The 21,202-nt window shown below is 39.2% G+C and overlaps 1 protein-coding gene across 1 annotated transcript in view; it reads right to left on the bottom strand.

Moving 5' to 3' along the window:
• The window catches only part of LOC310927556 (F-actin-uncapping protein LRRC16A-like), a gene marked incomplete at both ends in the record, with an annotated part of 59,519 nt that overhangs the window by 28,584 nt on the left and 9,733 nt on the right, over positions 1 to 21,202 (bottom strand). The window contains 7 exons of the mRNA XM_083889872.1: positions 357 to 432; positions 570 to 643; positions 1,741 to 1,811; positions 1,988 to 2,085; positions 2,680 to 2,801; positions 3,420 to 3,479; positions 7,900 to 7,950. Coding sequence (XP_083745998.1) covers positions 357 to 432; positions 570 to 643; positions 1,741 to 1,811; positions 1,988 to 2,085; positions 2,680 to 2,801; positions 3,420 to 3,479; positions 7,900 to 7,950 — 552 coding nt within the window. The remainder of the gene's footprint in view (positions 1 to 356; positions 433 to 569; positions 644 to 1,740; positions 1,812 to 1,987; positions 2,086 to 2,679; positions 2,802 to 3,419; positions 3,480 to 7,899; positions 7,951 to 21,202) is intronic.

Genomic DNA, 21,202 nt, shown 5'->3' with positions numbered 1-21,202 from the left:
TGAGCAAAGCCTGAAGATAGAGACTTAGTAATGAAGTGCTGCAGGGGGGCAACAGACATTAGAACCTCGTTAGGAATAAGAGTCTTATCACACGAGAACACAGTAGTGCTGATCCTCATTCCACAGACATGAGGCGCGGCGAACAAAACAACGAGCAAAACGCTCTGTGCGGTCAGATACATACAGGAACACAAGTGTAGATGGAGGAGGACATGTTAGACATGAAATGTGTACATTTTCAATAAAAATGCCAATAATGTAGGCTGTAAATTATGTATCACAAAGGTAAAAAAAATTACATGTTTATGTGGGACAGTGATATTTAAGAGGAGAATGTGATGAAAAGCAGAACTGACCAGTTTGTAGTCTTTAGTGGAGAGCTTGGTGAACCACTGGTTAAACTCAAGGACTGCTATTATGGCCACCAGATCCCTGAGGAGGAGAGAGAAAAAGAAGACCTTTGACGTGGTGAAGTAAATCATGTCATTTTCTCTTTTATTTGGAGCCATGTGGACTTTGTCTGTGTGCCACGTATAACGATGATGTGCTACGGTAACACATCGCCTCACCTGTTCTCCAGATGGCTGAAGTCCTGCAGGTTGAGCTCTCGGGTGTCTTGTGTCAAGTAGATGGTGTCGACATCCTGGAAAAGAAACAGGTCAATAATACATGTTTACATGCCAATCTCTTGAAAAACCTATGTTACTGCAAGTACATTGATGATCATGCCACACTTACCACACTGTCAGTCTAATGACACTGTTTATTTTTTTAAAGATGTAGTGAAAGTGAAAACCTGATTTGTGACTAGGGTGGATTTTCTCTAAATTTCCAGGCACTTTCCATGGGAACTTAAGTATTCTTCTCATGGACATTATGGCAAACATGTAAATTAACTGGCCATTTTTGATAAATTAAAGAAAGATAAATACATATTGTAGTATACATACATATATACAAGTAGATATTCAAGTATACCAACTCTGATTGTTTTAGCCAAGATTATGCTACAATATATATATATATATATATGCATTATTTAGTATATTTAAGTTCTCAATCTTCAAGTTTGTTCCCATTAATTCACATAAATTCCAATTCATTCCCATGGGAAGTTTCCAATTTTGAAAATTCCCAGAATTTTGCAACGCTAATTGTGATCTCTGAAACTGACACAAAAGGGCAAATGTTCAATTTATTTTTTACCTCTTTACAATCTACATGCAATATCATAAGTACTTCAACACTTTGATTGATACAGAACTTCCAAAACTATGGTTCTTGCTTTCCGCTTTGCCTTTCACAATAATGTCATATTGTTATTTGTGTGCTGTATGTACTTTGTTCTACACCACTAATCTGCCTGGGGACAGATGTAAACTAGATGGCAATAATTTGGCATTTTAAAGAAGCTGTTCATTAAATTGTCAATGTCCATATTCTACATTATACAACAATAATAATAATTAAAAATGAACATGAACATTTATGTTAAAGCTATGACTTATCTGAAGCTAGTACATGTATATGGTAGCTCCAGATGAGTCATACCAAAAATAATCTTGCAGTGCAGCAGAGCAGAAGCAGAAGCAGCAAGAGCACAGAGGAGATATTAATAAATAAGGGTTACTATATTCATATCCTGTTGAGGATTTTATCCGAAGGCTTTATGCAGTTTCGTGTCAACAGAAGTAAAGCACAGTTGGAACAGGATCTGTCAAAAAAAAGACGTGTACTGACCCACTGCACCTCCTCTCTGTAAGGCAGACCCAACCAGTCACAAACACATCTGTACATCTGAGAAAATCCACCTGCACAACAGGGACAGGAAACTCAAAATAAATCCATGTAATTCAACATAAAACATTTTTCTAAACAAACTGCCATGTGTAAGTACTATACCACTGCTGTTTGCTCCATACAAAATAAAAGCAATTAAAGCAACGAGATGCAGAAGTAAGAAGTGATCACAGTCACTGGTTCCTACCACAAGGTCCAGGTTCAGCAGGTTTGTTGTTCTCCCAGAGATTCTGCAGCGAGGTCAGCCTGTCCGGAGGCTCCATACAGAGCTTCTTTATCATTTTACTGAGACGACATGACAAATGAACACACGTAAGTAATTCATCCAATTTCTACACCGACACTGGTGAAATTTCATTATCCATTCACTTTAAAATATTTTTAATCACAAAGCCCCAGACTACTTTCTCATTACCTTACTTGTCAATGGACCGTTTCCAAGCAACCAACGGAAAAGTGCCTGCACTGGTGAGTACTCCAATGATATGGAATTAATCTAAAGGGAATTTAACTGAGCCTAAACCTTAGTAGAATTTTTTTTAAAAAGAGCACTGGCAGCATACAATTCACCTCACATCAGCCAAGTCAAAGTAAACAAGACAAAAATGTTAAAAGTTCAAGGTTTTACATCTGCATTCATTTCTGCATTTATATTCATGCTTCCTGTTATTGCCAAAACATATTAAATCACATTCACATCCTCATTATTGAGTTTTTGTTTTTTTAAATCAATATCCAATTGCTGAGATCCTCAAATTCAGGTCCGCAAAAATCTACAATAATGTGAGATGGTTCTTATCCTCAGATGTGACTGTGACATCATCATCATCATAATAATAAATGCATGAAAACATGAACACATCCTGAGACGGAACTCACCTCGGTGTCAGACCAGGACATATCCTCACGAGGCAGGTTCCAATGTGAGCGACCACCTCGTTGACCTCGTCCGAGGAAAGCAGCTTCAGCGAGAAGGAGCCTCGCTCGTACTCTATCAGCAGCTAAAAGGAAAACATAACCGAGTCATTTCCGTTTCCCGCGCTGCATCAATCTAATTACACAAATAAATCTAGTGCAGGAGAAGAGTTTATTTGCAGTGAGAGGAGATCACTGGCATGCATTATGTGTCTGCAGGTATCACATTCCCTTCCCTCACCATTCCATATTCCACTTCTCTGCCATGCATCTCCCTCTACCCATGAAGAATGAGAATTAAAGTATCACCATCTGTCCACTCAACCACATCTGCATCTCACATACTCGCGTTAAGGAAGGACTTAACGACATCTACCAAGGCTGGAGTTATGCAAATGCTCACAGAAATTGATATGTGCCTTCACTATGGGCCAAACATTAACATAAGACAATACAGGAGACAAGCAGGCAAGACATTAAGAGGACACATCTCCTGAGACGAGTGGGAGGCTCCACTGCAGTCAACAGCTAGTCAACCAAGAAGTGTTTACCTGCTCTTCAACAGATTCTAGTGATTCATATGTAAATTATTTTTTCAGGATTACACTGTAATTCACAATATTTCTAGAGTTTTGTGTCTTGTTTTAATGATAAAAACAACTCCGAAGCAGAGTAATCAACTACCAAAAGAGTTCATTTAGTACCTGTGTCGGCTTGTTACAAGCGATCCCCTGGATCTCTAGGTAATTAAAGGAGTGTTCCACCTAAAAAGAGCACAGAAATCACAAAGAAATCACTTGCAATACTGAACATTACACAAAAAAAAGAAGAGGTCTATGTATCCGAGGGTGTCCATACACTTGGTGTGTACCGTCAAATGACTGGGTGACAGACAGTGGATGCACGTTAATACATGTGCATTAATAATACATGACAGTCTATCTGTTTTTCACAACAATCAAAGAAACATAAGCTGGGCATTTAAGTGTGCACACGGTGCAATGTTTTTGTATGAACACATGTGCAAGTGTGTGAACCTGTGTGAGATTGTGAGGTTTGCGTGACAGTAAACAAGGCTAATAACACAAGTCCAGCACAGGAGGAATGTGTAAAAATATGCCTGTTCCATAATTAATAGGTAGGGATGCAGTCATTTTGTGTCTCTTTCTCAGCTCCCGTGCAGAGTAAGTTCAGATAAAAGACAGAGACACAAATTATCTCATCTGTCCATTTAGCATTTCATCTCTAAATGCTTAATCATTTTAGGATTAAAATGATAACTGCTCTAAGATTATTTCTATTATGGTGTTTACATTTTGTTCCCTGTATGATGGGAAAACACTGTAAAATAGTAATAAAAAAAAGCCTCATCATGAGTCCTCTATTCATGTGCAGAAGATGTGAGGATTAAAAAAACCCACAAGTCTTTTTAGGACAAAGAAACAAAGAGAAGTGGGAGCCTGCCTTTCCATTCCTAAAAAGGAGAAAAAAGATGTGAGAGGGGAAACCTTGAATACAAATTCCTTCAACTATATACAGAGCGCACAGTTCTCTCGTCTCTTCAACTCTCTTTTTTTTCTCTCTCTCTCTCTCACACACACACAAACACAGTGCCTGAGGGCAGGCCAGCGAGCGAGGCCAGACTATTCCAGGTGGGTGCAGTGTTCCTGGGGCTTGGCTCTCAGATGAGAGGTGGGAGAGGATAAAGCAGACTGTCTGTCTACTGTCTGCAGTGCGTGCATGCGTGCATTTGAAGTATTTCAGAGGGAACAAACTCACCGTCAATTCACAAGCTAGAAACAATTCCCAGAACTATAGATTATGAAAATTTTGGAAACACTTTACAGAATAGGGAACACATAGTCGCCATTAACTAGGTGCTTACTATATAAGTAGCATACTAACCCTTTATTATTAATCATTAAGCACATATTACTGCCTTATTCTACCTCTATTATGACATGAATTAAGATTACGATATACATCCAAATTTCTCCATTGATATTAATATATATTACATTTAATGTTCAATTGCCTTGATGTGACCAGTCTATCAGTGAGAGATTTTCTGTTCTCAACGAATGAGGTCAATCTGTTCATCTCCCACAGCAAATATGCACACTGAACTGAGGAACCAGCCAATTATAACTGAGCTCCAGCCAACAGCAGGAACCAAAGTCACTCATTCGTTCACCGTCCGTCTGTCACCTCTCCCGCACTTTTTTGTTGTTGCTGTGTTTGTCGGTCATGTGCACAGGAGGATAGTGTGATACAAGGGGACTGAACCTAATTGTTTAAACCTTGAATATCTAGTCTCTGGATTTTACGTCTGTTACGTATAAAGGATGCTCAGTGTAAATGCTTCTTACACAAACTCTGCTACTTCTCACATTAACGGAGTTTCCATTCGGCGACATAAAGGGTGAGAACAGGTGTGTAAGACATAATGGAACAAGAAGCTGCAGACCACAAAAACGGGAAAAAAGGGAGAAATTAATTAAGTGATATGTAGGAGTTTGTGAGAAAAAGCATATATGGGGGGATTACACCAACAGACTGTAGGCCCTGCAGCATTTCAAGTACAAACTGTCAGTTGGAGACTCATACACACACACACACACACACACACACACACACACACACACACACACACACACACACACACACACACACACACACACACACACACACACACACACACACACACACACACACACACACACACACACACACACACACACACACACACACACACACACACACACACACACACACACACACACACACACACACACAGACAGAAAGCCCACTGAGAGGTGCATAATAGAGCTAGAGGGCGATTGTAGAATGAGAGAGACTCAGCTAGTGTTAAACTGAGGTTTAATGCCACTGCAACATGGTAAAGCAATGTTAAGGCCTTGGGCTCTGCTGGCTAAAACAATACTAACAAAATTAAAACATGCACATGTCACACTGACTAAATGCATCACCTACAATGGAGTCAGATGAAGTAGAAACAAAACAGAGAAAAACAAAACTGTCAAGAAAGCAGGGAGAAATGCATGGAGAAAAAAAAAAGTAAATAGTTCACATTTTGGAACGGTAAACAAAGGATTGTTTTCAGTTGTAGTTACCACTACATTTAAAAATCCATACAGAGAGAACGTCTCAAAATTGATCTTTTATTGATCTTGGTTCCATCTTTTTTATAGTGTACAGCAGAATCCATAGCTCTGGTGTTTTCTTGAAGTGGGCAACAATCACGTGCTACTGTATATTGAAGATGTGGGATCAAGAAGTTGTTTTTCTCTGTACTGACTGACTGATTAAATGACAATAACAATAATATTCACTTGCAGAGAGCTTCTGGTGGGAAATGTGTGCAATGCTTATACTTTAGCCATAACAAATGTATTTGGTTAATTTGAAACATTGGTCAGTTTGGTTTGTTGCATAGTGGTGAGAGAGAGAAATATAGCAGACAATAGAGCAGAAAGCTTGTAAACAAAAAAGCAGGTGTCTAACATATCCAGGTCAGAGGAGATGGAAAACAGCAGAGCCAGCCGAATGAACGGCTCATAATAGTGTAAACATATGAATGTGTCATGTGAAACAGGGTCTGCTTGAACGTTCTTTATGGCCTCTTCTACCCTCAGTAAACCTATAAATCAGTTTTTAAGCCACCGATCCATTGCCTAAAGTGTCCCTGGAGGCATTTTGTTGACTGGAAAGCATCTATTGGAAGAGCAGCCTTTAAGTATTTCCTGGATGATGTTATTCGATCTTATGAGTTACTGTATAAGGAAAATACTGTTGAGAACCACAGTGTCTCTCTTCACAGTGAGAAGATCATAAGCACAAAAGATGTGAGAAGAACATTGTTCACAGTCTGCTTCGATTTACAATTGCAGCATGGCGAACAGCATGTTGCCAGTTAAGTGTTACGGAGTTCCCTTTTCATATTTAAAACAGCATTTGTTGCTTGAAAAAAAAAAAACATGCCATCTTTCCATTCACATATCCAAGTTTATGGTGACAAGGTACTAGAGATATTAAAGGTCCCATATTATGCAAAATCAACTTTTTAATCATGTTAATACTTATATTTGGGACTCTGGAGGCCCTACCAGCTGCCGAAGTGTGAAAAAAGATGACTCACTCATGTTTTTGTGGTCCTCCTCAGTCTAAGCAAAACCGGAGGTCCGCGAAAAGTTCTATTGTTGGCTCCACAGTGCAGCACAGAGTCCTACACAAACTTTCAGCCTCAGAGGATTTATCTGTCCAGTGGATACATGTTATATATGACGGCAATGTGCCCGCTAGAGCCTGCAAATGATCACTTTTCCAAATGCTAACTGCTGTTTGCTCCCAATAGCATCTGTGGCTGATATCATTTCCTGTCCCTTAAGTTTTGTTTTACTTTTTTTAAGGTAGACCTTCAAGGTGGACCTAAAGAGATACTACTAAACCGAGCATCCTGAACAGGGCTGTTTTGGCAGGGTGATTGAACTGCTGTGGTGCTTCATTCTTATGGTATTTTGACCAAAGCATGTCACAGACATGTTCATTAGGACACCAGGGAGCTAGTTTAACTTGGAGAAATAGGGTATAATATGGGACCTTTAAGTTGTGATAATGACACAAATTGAACGAGTGCTGCTAGAAGTTTGAGGGAACATCTGCATTGTGTTAGTGCACTGTTTTTATGTGGTACTGGTGTCAACGATGCTGGTACAGACGATGACAGATGCTTCATGGTCGGTGATGCTGCTAACTGATGCCATCTGCACTGCATTATGGCACAGCTGGTCCATGTCTAACATTTTATTTTAAAACACAGGCGTGTCAACCGGCCATATAACTGCACTACAATCAGGCAAATGCACAAGCTACTATTTTAACCCTAATGTACAGTAGTGTTTTTAAATCCATGGTGCATATCACAAGTACATAAACATAAAAGGGTGACAAGGTAAATGGAGGGTACATATTGTTGAGAATCAACATTGCTGCTAAATGAGGGCACACAATGCAATCTAAGGCCATTAAAATCTAAAAAATGTTCTATGGTCATGTTTGCCATAACATTGTGATGAGTTTATACCAAGGCAATTGATAAATACATTGTTTCTGGCCTGAAGAAACAAAACACTCTGTGAACATGAAACACGTTGCTGCTCTTACCTTGGTGGGAATGCGTGCCGTCAAGAGGTAGCCTCGGTGAGATGCAAGAGCCTGAAACGGAGCAAGGACAGAGAGAATAATGAGTATGTAGCTCTCTAAATATACACTCTGAGTAACAGGAACATGGAAAAGACAGAGAATGCAGAGAGCTCTCCTTCTGACTCATCAAGATGAAAAGGCTCGTGACTCTGAAACAACTCTGTCTAAGGGAATTACAACATGGAGACACATATTCCCCTAGACTTGAAAAACAAACACATAAACAGACAATAAGTCAACTGCCATGTACAAATGTGTCTGGTTTTAAGCCACACAACAACACGCTAAGATGCATATTAAAAGCAGCAATGGTGGATTTTGTTTTCCGTCTCAGAGAGAGAGCATCATTAGATCAGTGTGTTTTTCCTTTGTTTTTGCTGTATTTCTCTTACGTTGCCTCTGCCTGCTGAGTAAACTGGACACCAACTGCCACGGTGAGGAAGATCAATACAGTGGAATATGTCACGTCATATTTTGCGTGGCAATATTATATAGCTTTTGAGAAACCAAATACTGGTTTTGTATTATAGTTAACTAGTGCAGTGCATGTAGGAAGTATGTATTCCTATAGTGGGAGTTGAAGAAAGTTATGGTAATGCATGATAAGGAACGTAAAGGCAAACATAATACAAACACTTTCCAACCTCATTTAGGCACAACACTGCCGTGGCTGACAGTCACAACATCTAGCTATGCTAATGCTAATAGAACATGAAAACATTTGCGTTGTGCCTAATGAGGTTCCACGGTGTTTGTAATATGTTAGCCCTACGCTAATGCTAATCGTAGCCTCGCGAGCTTACCTTTGGAAACCGGTTCAACAAGTTAGCCGCAAAGTAGCAGCATGCTAATGCAAAATAAATATATGCTCGCGTATTGGTGAATGGACACCTCGTCGTTTCAATATAACACAGTGTTCTGCGGTGAACCGCGTAAAAATGTCTCACCCACCGTGAGGACGGCCTTTTCGCTCCCACCTCCCAGCTCCAGACAGCGCAGCTGCTGCTGATGAGCCACTGCCTGCCTGGTGTAGCGTGATATATCAGTGAAAGTGCAGCGTGATAAATCAGGTTAATTAAAATTCCTCCAAAAAATTTGAAAATCCATATCCCTACCCATATCCAAAGTCTTAGGGGCAATCTGTCAAACGGTCAGCGAGATATGCCCGTATCCCAATACGTCTATATCATAATACTCAGTAAATCGCAAAATGGAGATACATCATATTGTGGTGTGTCTGGTGATTCCCACCCCTAGCAAGGACTAAGGCCACTTCACTTAAACCTTCTGGGTATTTATTCTACGATAAAAAGATCAATGCAGGAAGCCACAGAAAACAAATATGAAACGGGTAACATGAGAATCAAGTTGTGGTTTGAGTATATTAAACATGAAAAGAAGAAACGGACATCAGGGAGATTAGACAAGAGGGAACACAGAGTCTGATCAAAGGTGAGAGAAAATTCAAGACGAAGCTTTAAAGCAGGACAAAATAAAACTCTAGAGAGAGGGGGGGGGGGGGTAGGGAGGGGGGGGGAAAAGGACAACATAAACAATGACTGGCATGAAGATCGAGGAGGGAAACAAAAGAAGTAAGTGAAGTGAGGGCAAAAGAGAGTAGACAACGAGCAGACACAATCATTGTCAAAGAAAAAGATAGAACAAACAGAGGTACAGTATCATAAATAGAGGTAAGGAGGATGATTGTATCTCCTGGCCGTCTGTGGCAGAGGTCCACAGCAGAGTCTGTGTGGCTTGATGTGAGGAAAGCAGACACGGAGGCCACTGTGACCACAGATAACCTCTGCAAAACAGCACCAGTCACCACAACCTCTCAGTGTCAGTTTGTTTTCTGTTGTCTAGACTGTACAGTACATCCTTTGTGTGACTGCAAGAGGTATGCTACTTTATCCCACTTTTGATCCAATATATAGTATTTATTTTTTATTTTTATGAAAGGATAAGTTGCTTTATATTGCAGGATACAACGGAGTCCTTGTATCCGTCCTGGCCTCATCCAAAATGTAATATAATGGATAATTGATAATATCATTAATAATATAATGATTACATTGTTGACGGTGCAAGTGAAAACCACCAGCACACAAATATAGCACTTTCCCCTGAGGGTTTGTCTTCTCTTAGCTGTCCTTCTATAGAGAGTAAATCAGTACTTAGTCAATTAGCAATCACTAGCCAATGACTTAGAAAGCCACGCAAGGGCATTTCTCTTCTACAACAGCTCCTTCTGACTTAACCATACTTTTAAACAAACCCCATGTGTTACATCCTCTTGTCAGTGCATAACTGCACACAAGCACAAAACATCCGTATGCGATTTATGCTGATTCAATCTGTTTCATTATTATTCTCATCTTAATTAGCTTTGACCTGTTTTTTGGTGTTAATATGGTTTACTAGGATGGCTATTTGGAAAGGAGATATTTGGACTGAAGGTTGCACAGAGCTGGGTTTAGGTGTTTTTTTTTTTCTAAATTGTGAGTGCTCTGCATTGAATACTTATTGCCGACAGTGTGTATCTGCTTAATTCTGTTCGACAGGCATCTGTGTAAAACGTATGGGCCGCATTTCGCACGTAGAGATTGCGTTGGCTGTTTATCCCAACAGCCTGACGACTGAGTGCACAGACAACGCACTTCAAATTGCCCAGTGGGCAGATTGTAATTGTAATTTGGAAGTAATACCATTCTCTAAATTGGAATTTAAGCATTCTTAAACCATCTTGAAACATCATGTAGCTTTTAATTCGTTTTTTTTTTTTAAGGAGACATACAAGCAAGACACAAACTGAAAGAACAGGGTCTCAAAACTCATTATGAGGTCTGTAATGGACACAGGTGTGCTTAGTGTTCCTCACATTATGATAAGATATGCGATACATGGTCCATCCATGATACCAATAATATCACGATACAACGATTTTGTCATAATCAACATATTGCAAGACAGTCATATAGCGATACATGACGATATCTGTCTAAATGAAGAAAACAAAACGTCTGTGAAAAGTTAAATGTGCATGATTTCTCCATTTATTCACAACATAGAGAACAAAGTGTATAACGTCTATGTATTGAATGTGGATACTTTTTACGCAAGGAGACATCAAGTAGCGATCAAGTACTTTTGAGCGCCTTAATTTACTAATTAAAATACCAATATTTCCCTGATGTATCAATATATCATATTGCAAGACAACAATATTTTGACCCACCCCTAGTGTATGGTACCGACTATGAATGTGCGTGTGTGTAATTGTTCACAAAACCATTCCAAGATAATCTTTTCTGTCAAACTGTCAACCCAACCCTTACCCAAACCACATGTGCGAGTCACACACATGGTGTCACTATGGTAACGGCAAACCCAGACTGCGTTCATACAAAAACTGACAGACACTCGTGCTGTAGTGCCAGGACTTGACTGAGAATGTCAATGAGGTTTTCAGGCCCTTGAACAACATTCACACTCGTCTACAGTTACAGTGAGTCTCTGTAAGAAGTGAAGCGGCAAAGCCAAGCTTCATCTGCCGCCATTCAGCTGCGGCAGCACTCAGCCACAGGAAACCTGTTCTTCTGCCAAAAATGCTTTATTCATATATCATATCTTGGGGTGCATTCACGCTCTATAATATCCACCATGCCATTTTGTGTTCAGTCCATTAGTTCACTTTGTTTTGGTTCATTTTCAATGGCACCAAGTAATACTTCATGTCTGACCACATGTGGCGTACTTCATTCACCTTAGTGGAACTTAACCATCAAAGAAAAATAATTTCACATAAGAAAATCAGACATGCTACTTATTTCTTACACCGTTTCATATTAGCAGAAAAAATAAATTTGTTTTGCTTTGTCTCCATAAGGGGAATTACTGAGGGGCAAAGGGTGCAACTGTCCCAAAGGCCTATAAGAACCCCAACTGAGTTCCTTTTTTGGCTGGACTGAAACAGCAGATGTCTGTCCATGCCTTGGCTGACTGACTGACACTGGCCAAGTTACATGGTCACATGGTATTATGCCATTAAATAATAGTTTATTAATTATAATTAATAATAATTTTATTATTCTGAAAACACCACATCTGTGTTGCACAACTGACATAATACGCATGTCCTGCATATGAATGTGTGTCATCGTGTAACATTACTGGCTGCAGACTCAAATTGCCAAAGCAGCACAATGGATATAAGGATATAAAGATGGCGAGAACAGAGAGACTGAGAGTGATACAGCAGAAGCAGAAGGGCAAAGCAAGTGAAATGACTTAATAGATTCAAAGTGCTGTTTTGCTGATAAGGAGCCAAGATTTAAATCCAATCAGCAGCGAAGACATTTAATGAGGGGAAGTGTTTAAAAGCCGTGTTTATCTCTGTCAAACTCGCTGCTGCTGCTGGGATGACCCCATCTCAGCTTTTTTGATACACTGAAATCAATCAAGTACAGAAGAGGCTGCTCTCATCCTTTTATTCTGAGACTTCTCAGCTTTCCCCTCACACTCACCACTCTTTTCCTCCTTAATGTCTTCATGTCCTTACCCTCATGTGCCCCCCACCTCCCCCCGATTATCTCTGTAGATGCAAGAGCAATAAATGAAAGACACATGATGCCCATTTTGTAACAGTGAAACAGCATGTCCTCTTGAGATTTCGTGCCGTTTAATGTATGGCTATTGGCTAATCAGATCATCACTAATCTGACTGCATGCCTGCCATCTCTTGTCCTCCTTATCTCTAACTGAATGCCCACTGGACGGGACCATGAAGAGCAGTTTACTGTGCATAAGGAACAGGCATTACACAACACATGTACAGTGTACAGTTGTACAGTGTTCTTCAGTTTACGATACACCTAAGGATGTACACGTTTTTGTGTTTGCGTGCATGTGCGTTTGTGTGGTGTTTCCACAGTGAGGTGTGCGGGCCAGATACGTAATTTACGTGACTATTTACACAGCTGCGTCAGCTACGTAAATAACCTGATGTCATACCGGCACGACACAGTGAAGCTACCAATAAATTCCACAGAGAAGAACAATGAGAGCATTGTAATCCCATGGCGTTTTTATATAATTTATTTAGATCAATTTATTGTACTTGTTTTTGTTTTTGGGATGATAACAGTTCTTTTTGTGAGAGTCAAGAAATTCTGTTATAGTTGAGCGTATTGTTGACAATGCAACGTCAATAAAGGATTATTGCCTTCAGAGGGTAAACACCTGGATTTTTCCATCAGTTAGCTAATAGGAACTGAAGAAGCCTCTTGGATGAGAGGTTAAACTTAACCAACTACTAAATATGACTATGGATGACTGAGAACCTTCACAGAAAATAGAGGATTCTATTCCTATAGCAAAGCACACAGGTTAGTTTAGTGGTTCTCAAACTTTTTATATCAAGTACCACCTGAAAAAATATTGAGTTCTCGAACTAACACCATTATCACCAATGTTAAAATACAGATGTATAAATAGGCCGAGCAATGTCAGTTTTTCAAAGGAGGGCAGATTATATTGTCAATAAGATAATTTGCTCTCTTATCATCCTCCTCTTCCTCATGCAAACCTTAGATACTGCATACTGATAGCAAAATTAGATTAAGATGGAGCGAGAGATATAGAGGAAGCTCATGGCCCACAGTTTGAGAACCATGGGGTTAGTTTACCATGTTAATATTGACTTAATTAACACCTTTCAATCTAAATCCTGCACAGTATTGCCATCTAATTTGTCAGAACATGCCAAGAATGACACTGATCCACATCATCTCCCAGTGACTCTCTAGCCAAATCCAAATTCATAGTTTTTGTTCTATACCAATCTTCAGGAATCAGGTCAACTAATGATGTTGATGTATTTTTGCTGAATGTGTTTTTTTCTCTCTCTCCATTCTCTCTCTCCACAGTTAAATAATAACATATAACATTGACACCATAAAAATGTATTGAACATTTATGACCTGTCTCTCCAATCACAATGTATTTTACATAATAATAGTAAAAAAATAAAACATTTAAAAAAATATTAAATAGATGAAACAGGCCATTGAAAAAATAAATAACTGACCAATGCCTGTTAATGAGGAGCAAATAATCTGACAGAATAATCAGTCTATCTACTCAAATAGTAGACTACACATGACTAGGGCTGCAACAATTAATCGACTATTAACTGATTACCAAGTTAATTGCCTATTCTGATTTTTCTGTTAATCAGTTTGAGTCTTTTTTCTTTTTGAACAATCCAAATAAGCTTTCCGATTTTAAGGCTTCTTAAATGTGAATATTTCCTGGTTTCTTTGCTCCATAAAGCAAAAAAATTAATCAAGACAAACTATTGAGAGATTAATTGATTATGAAAATAACCATTCATTGGAGTCCTAAAGTACATCAGAGCCATTCTTGTGATTGAAGACCTGCTCTGAGGAAAACTTGAACTGATCAGAGTAAAGAGTGTCCTGTCTACTCTAAAGAAAATTAATTTTCCTTAAAATGCTTCGATTCTCCACTGCCAAGACAAGAAGCTGACAGTGCAGCCGAGGTCTGGTCTTTTAATACCTGCAGACACAAACTGTGTCAAAACTACGTACAGCACAATGTGTAGCATGCAGTATTCTCTCATAGTACTGCATAACTCATGTACATAGTCATTGAACGATTTGGAATAAACACCGCATTGTAATATTATTCACGATATCAGAGGGAATGGTCATTTTTACATCACAATTGTCATTTTCATGACATAGAATAGAATAAGATGTGTGTAGATCAAGACAATAATTAATCTAAAATGATATTATGACGCCAAAATTTTGCTTCATTGTTCAGTCCTACAGTACTACAGTCACAGAGAAGACAAAACACATGCCGAAGGTCTGGACCCTAAAACAAAACAATCATATTAGTGCTGAGAAGTAACATTACACTTTCATACTAATGGAATTTGAGTTACAAAACACACCTCAAAAAACCAACACAACATCTCTCGAGCTACAAATAATTATCTAAAATGATAGGGAAAACCATGAACAGTGCATGTCCTCTCATTTGTTGAGGAAAGCTTTAGGGAGAGAGAGACATGTCAATTTTCTTTTATCACTGCCCTGCTTATGATGATGTGTTTTACTGCTGAGGAGAGGAGCATGGTGAGGAACAAAGGCGGCCGACACTGGGACTTCCTGAACACATTTGATTGGCCGATCTCATCAGACCACAGCTGCAGCGTGGCTGAGGCATGAATAAACGGTGGCGTCTGATTATGTTACATTTCATGGTTTTTGTTTTTATTGACACTGACACTGGTTTCGGTTTCGGTCAGAATATTAAGTTCCAGCAAATAAGCGCGATGTGATAAATAATAAATGAGACGTACACGATATAAGCTTGATGATCAAAATGTATGCAGACACTCAAGAGGCAATAAAGATGATCCGTTGCTGCCGACAATGCGTCTTTGCACCTCAAAGAAATCCTTATTGAAATGGGCACGATAAACAATAGTTCATGGGTTACCTCATGTGCAAGCTCATCAATAATGAACCAACCTCAAGCACACATTTGAGACAACAAATCTGAGGTTGAGCGAGCAAAGATTCAAAGTACTAGGGCATGGGGATTAAATGATTGTGCTTTCAGATTAGGATTAGTCCAGGTTGGCAGGATGCCCTCAAACACTGGATGTCAGGGTTTATGGAAACTGCACTCTGGGGGGGGGTAATAGAGGGGGGTTCCTCTAAGAACAGTGTCAGCCTACAGGGTGTGCTCTGAGAACCTTGTGTGTGTTTAGGTTACAGAGATAAGGAATAAAGACAGGGGTTCATTCATTTATCAGCATGGCAGCCAGACACACTGGGTCGGTGTCTAATTCACTGCGTGTGTGTGTAGCTATGTGATGGTTTTTGGGGTAAATCTAAATTATATTTTTGGGATATAAATGCAGACCACAGAGAGAAAAGGAGAATAGAATCAGAGACATTTTTTTTTTTTTACATATCAATTGTAGCAAAGAAAAACCAAACTGTAAAAGCGTCTCAAACCGCAGCAGAGTGATGTGTCAATAAGAAAGAGAGACATACACAGGTATGGCAAAGAGAAAGTGAGCGAGAGAAGAAAGGACAGTCAGAGACAAAGGCAGAGAGAGGAGGGGGGAGGAAGGATTTGGGAGGGGGATTTCGTTCTGAGCTGGTGTTGGCATCATGGTTTCCCCTCTGGAGTGGGTAGATAACATCAGTCGGCACTAAAACACAGGCACACACACTCTCTCTCCTCCCTCTCTCTCATATACAAACATGTGCTTTGCACTGATCACTAAATCAGACATTAAAGTCAATGACTTGTATTCCCCAGCAATTGCTGCACAAAGGTGCTCTCAAGAATTTGTTTGTATCTAAAGCTGCGTTTCCACCAAGTGAAACGGTTCATTTTGGTACAGTACTGTACATATTTTTTTGCATTTCCATTTGGAATAGTACCCCAATAACGAGCCCTAAACGTTCCATTCTTTGGCACCCTTCTCCTGGGTTGACCAGAGTAATATGGTCAGGGTGGAGCTGACAGTCAGCATATAGGGTGAGAGGAAAAGGTCACTCCCTTTTAATCGGCGTAAATATCCCTTGCAAGTTGAGGCAAACGCTCGCACTCTATTCTCATATGAAGTTCGGCGTCTTGTTGAGACAAACAGCCATTACAGTCCAAAAGATAAAGAAGAAATCTGTTTCCACTGCACACACAAGGTTGACTCATTAAATATTATACCCAGTTTAATTTGTATCAAAAAGAAAATGTCAGATAAAATCATTGGATTATTATGATTGTTATGTTATATTTGGACAGAGGCAGACTATGTTTTTTTTCTTATTTACCCATTTCAGAATAAAAAACGAAAGTAAAAGGACACAAGACAAAAATAGCCAGTCCAACATACTGCTGATCTGTCAGAATCCACACAAAGTCTGCTGTAAGGGGTTTTAAAAACCCAATATTATCATCGCCGTATCATGCTAAACTAAGAAGAATAAAATTAAAACAATTTGGAATAAAATGTATCTTGACGATAACCAATGAACGACTGCAGAAGGAAACAATAAAAACTGCAACAACGTCATTAAAACCACCCATGCAGCAAAAGTGACGTCACTGCAGTGGTTTTTCTGAGAAACAGCTGCATGTGTGCCAGCACATGTCTTGACAGAGTCCTGGAGGGCACAGAGAAATATCTTGGAAGAATGTCCAGTAGAATAAACACACATCCAGTCCCCTCTGATCTGTGCCATGAACTGTATGAATAACTGCATAGAATTAAGGACAAACTGAGATCAAACGGGCAAATGAAACAAAGAAAGTGTCAGGTAAGACCTTACCTCCTCTGTCTTAATTTCATTCACTCAGCCCTCAGTGCTCTGACTGATAGAAATCACATTGATTGTCCTCTGGCTGTTTACTATGACACATCACACAAATGTCGTTTTTGTCCAATCAATCTGTGCATTACCGTGACCTACAAACCTCGTTCAGTTACACCAATAAAAGCAGACTGAGTGCAACAATAGGCCATTATAATACCAAGCAGCCACTGTGACACAGAACCACTGAGCAATGATTAATATGGAACAGGACCATTTGGATCAGATGTGCAGATTTTAAGCAAAGTCAAAAATAAAATAGTAAGACCTCATTGACATCACTTGAACTGGAAGTCAATAGACTATAAAATCCAATATGACCAGTGTCGAATATATATTGAACTCCTCGGTGACAATAACCATAACCTATGAGATAATGACAATGAATGACTGGAGGCGGGACTTGCATGGAGCGAGGCTGTTTTGCGACTGGGTAATGTGTCCCCTGGGAGTTTTTTGCAGAAACATTGTAGGCAGAAAACATGCTATAACATCTCTAGTCAAAATCTCTAGTCAGCATCACCCTGAACAAGGATCTATTGAAAATATCTGCAAACCTCTTAAGGAATAATTTTGATACATTTTTGAAATTCAGGAAATGATCCATTTGCCCTGATGCACTTTATTCAAAAACAAAAAGTGAAATGACTTGACATTTTCAATAATAATAGTCAGCATCACCCTGAACAAGGACACGTTGAAAATATTTGCAAACCTCTTAAGGAATAATTTTAATGAATTTTGGAGCCTAATTCAACACAGATACTGACAATATGAGCAGCCAATGAAATGTGACAGTGTGTAAGCAGACTACAACACATTAATGGCATGTTTACACAGAGTGGGACGCTTCAGTTCAGTACAGTAAATATTTTCTGTGTTTCCATTAGGAAAAGTACCAAAATAACTGGCCCCAACCATTTAATTTTTCGGTACCCTTCACTTGGAGTACCAGAGTAATGGTAAGGTACCCACGACTGTCAGCTGATTGGGCGACGGAAAAGTGTCACTCCCTTGCAACCAGTGTTTCTTCAACGCCCATAGTCTATTCTCATACAAACAGCTTGATCACTGACATTGCATATTTAAAAAAACCTACCTTTAGTAAAAGTTTTTTCTGGGTGTTAATGGTCTCAGTTGCTACTGCTACTATGAGAGCGACCACACAGGGAAATGGAAATGTCCACCTACACACAAAGGTGTCATTCATACCTGGTAATAAAAATCCTCTCTGCTGATCTGTGGACAGCTCAGGTGTGACAAAACCGCAGACATCCTACACTTCCAAAATGATCTGCCAAAATATCAACACTGACCAGCATTTATTAGTTTAAACAACTTTTTTTATAAGAAAGAGTTGCCTGATGTGAACTGACAAATCCAGCTGTCCACGTTTATGTATAGAAATAATATTGTATTATTAACTAATAAACTGCTATATTGTAGATAAAAATCAAATTTTAGCACCTCCATCTATTTTACAAAATTATCCTCACTAAATATGTGTGTTGTGTAACTAATTTTACTTTAACAATAATGAACTGTAGTTGTATAGCACCTTTCATACGAGGATTGCAGCTAAAAACACAACACAGGGTGAAATGAAAAGCAAAAGTCAAAAAGTAAAAACCCTGTTTTAACTTCTAAAATAAAAAATAATGCAAATAAAACACAACATGGGATGGAATAAAAAGGCGCTAGTTTAAGGCTAGAGTAAATTATTATAATCCAATTCTGAAATTTCACAGGGAAGATTAACATCTCACGCTCAATCTTGTGGTGGTTTTGTTATATATGTGACACTAATTTATTTTAACACAAAGCTCAGTCAGACCCACACACACACCCACACTGTGACAGTCAGCCCCCGCACCAAACACTTCGTAATTCACCTGCTCGTTCAGCTGAATCTGTTCAGCACTTCACCAAAACCTAAGCACTCAGAGTAAAAGTGGGGAAGAAAATGTGCGCTGACAAAGCTGAACCAACATCTATATTTAGCCTCGCCTGACATATGAATTCAGTGTGACACAGCAAATTAGCTTCAAGTTGAAAGGAATCGCTGTTGAGTATTTAATCTCATTTAAATGCATGAGGAGATAAGACAGTGTGCCGTTTGATCAGCAGCCAAGACGTATACCTATTACCTCATGAGATTGTTTCAGACTGGAACCACGTGATGCTTAAATATGTCCATATTTTGATCTTTGGATAGGAAGAATCAAATTAACATTGACTTCTCGCCGCTGCAAGGTGGGTTTAAACCCCATGTCGTCAGGTAAAAGTGATCAATGGTTTAATTAGAATGAGTTACCAAGCAACACGTGAAAATACACAACATTAAAATTCTAGAGTACAGCATCTTTAGTTTTAAAAGACAATGTTGCCCTTAAACGTGAAACAATTAGTGGATTACTTTAGGCAACACTTTTTTTATTGCTGCTTTTGATCCATGTAACATGAAGTGAAAGGTTACAGTTAAACACATCACCTTGTGCTTCTAAAATATACTAATATATAAAGAACTAAAAATAAATCATAGGAATCTAGTCCATCTCACCAAACATAAATCATTAAAGTACAACACCACATCTGAATCATACAGTGGAAAACTAAGTTAGACACTTATTAGACATTTATTCTGGTCTGGTTAGTTTTGAATGTCAACCTCACTTATGTTAATAATCACCACAGAATTATGTTAGAAAGCACACAGGACCTTCGAGCAAAGTCGAAATGCCTTCTATAATGATGTACCTCACACGGTTGACTCAGGCTGAACTTTGGTTTAAAAAGACAAATACTTCTATGTCCATGTCCACTCAACCAAAGGATTTAACATGCACTTTTGCAATTTGTTGAAACTGGGGAATTCAAGGGATCGAGGGGAAGTATTGACACAAAACTGTCAGCAAAGACAGGACGCTGCAACATCATTTCCAAAGTAAATGACAGGAAACTTCTTCTGCAGCCTTTGAGCACGAGAACCACTGATAAAAGACAGGTTCCCATGACGGGGCGCTGCAGGTTATCATCTGAAAGCACAGCATTGGGTCACCACCAGTTTCTCACCACCTGTAATGACAGGCCTGAAGGTTTAAAAGAGGGCGGGGGGGAGGAGGGATGGTGGGAAGGATGAGCTGGACAAGATGTTGCGCGTTCTCATTTGTCAAAACTGGGTTTTTCCCCCAAGGACCTCAACACATTTTCACAGAGATGTTTGTGTTACTGTCACAGACAAAGTAAACGTGACGGCGTCTGTCTAAAACTAATTGACACCCATGGACTCTCCTCAATTTACATCAAGGAATTAGGTGAAGTCAAGCAGTTGGACAAGCCTCTATTAATGGAAGTCAAGAAGACAAGGATTTGTGAGAGAGACAATAGAAAACTGCATTGCACGGAATCATGGGAGTCCTTCTGTTTTATGTGCTCAAACAAAGCAAAAACCCTGCTGCTGCTGAAATGATGCAAATGATACCACCAGACAACATTTTTTTTTATATGTGTGTTGTCTGCTTAAGGGAAGCTTGATATCACTTTTTCTTATGTCCCATACCAATATGACAACCTTGAATTCTTCCTGATGCTATTAATAAAAAAAATTCTGATGCATTTTCCACCTACAGCTTTAGCCAGTCATTTCAAAGTTATAATGCTCCAACTGACATTTGATTGATTGTAAAATTGATTTGATTCAGCCTTACAGCCCTCACTCAAGCCCTGGTCACATGACCGTGGTGTCAGACATCTCTCTTTACAGCATGATGTCAATGCTTGGTGAAACATCTACTTTACATTTTGGATCAGGTGTATCAGATTTTTCTTTCCACTTCTGATGTATT

Source organism: Microchirus variegatus, assembly GCF_963457635.1.
Source record: "Microchirus variegatus genome assembly, chromosome: 1".
In the NCBI taxonomy this organism is placed as follows: Eukaryota; Metazoa; Chordata; class Actinopteri; order Pleuronectiformes; family Soleidae; genus Microchirus; species Microchirus variegatus.
Note: the sequence above shows the minus strand (reverse complement) of the source record. Positions and strands in the feature narration are given on the sequence as shown.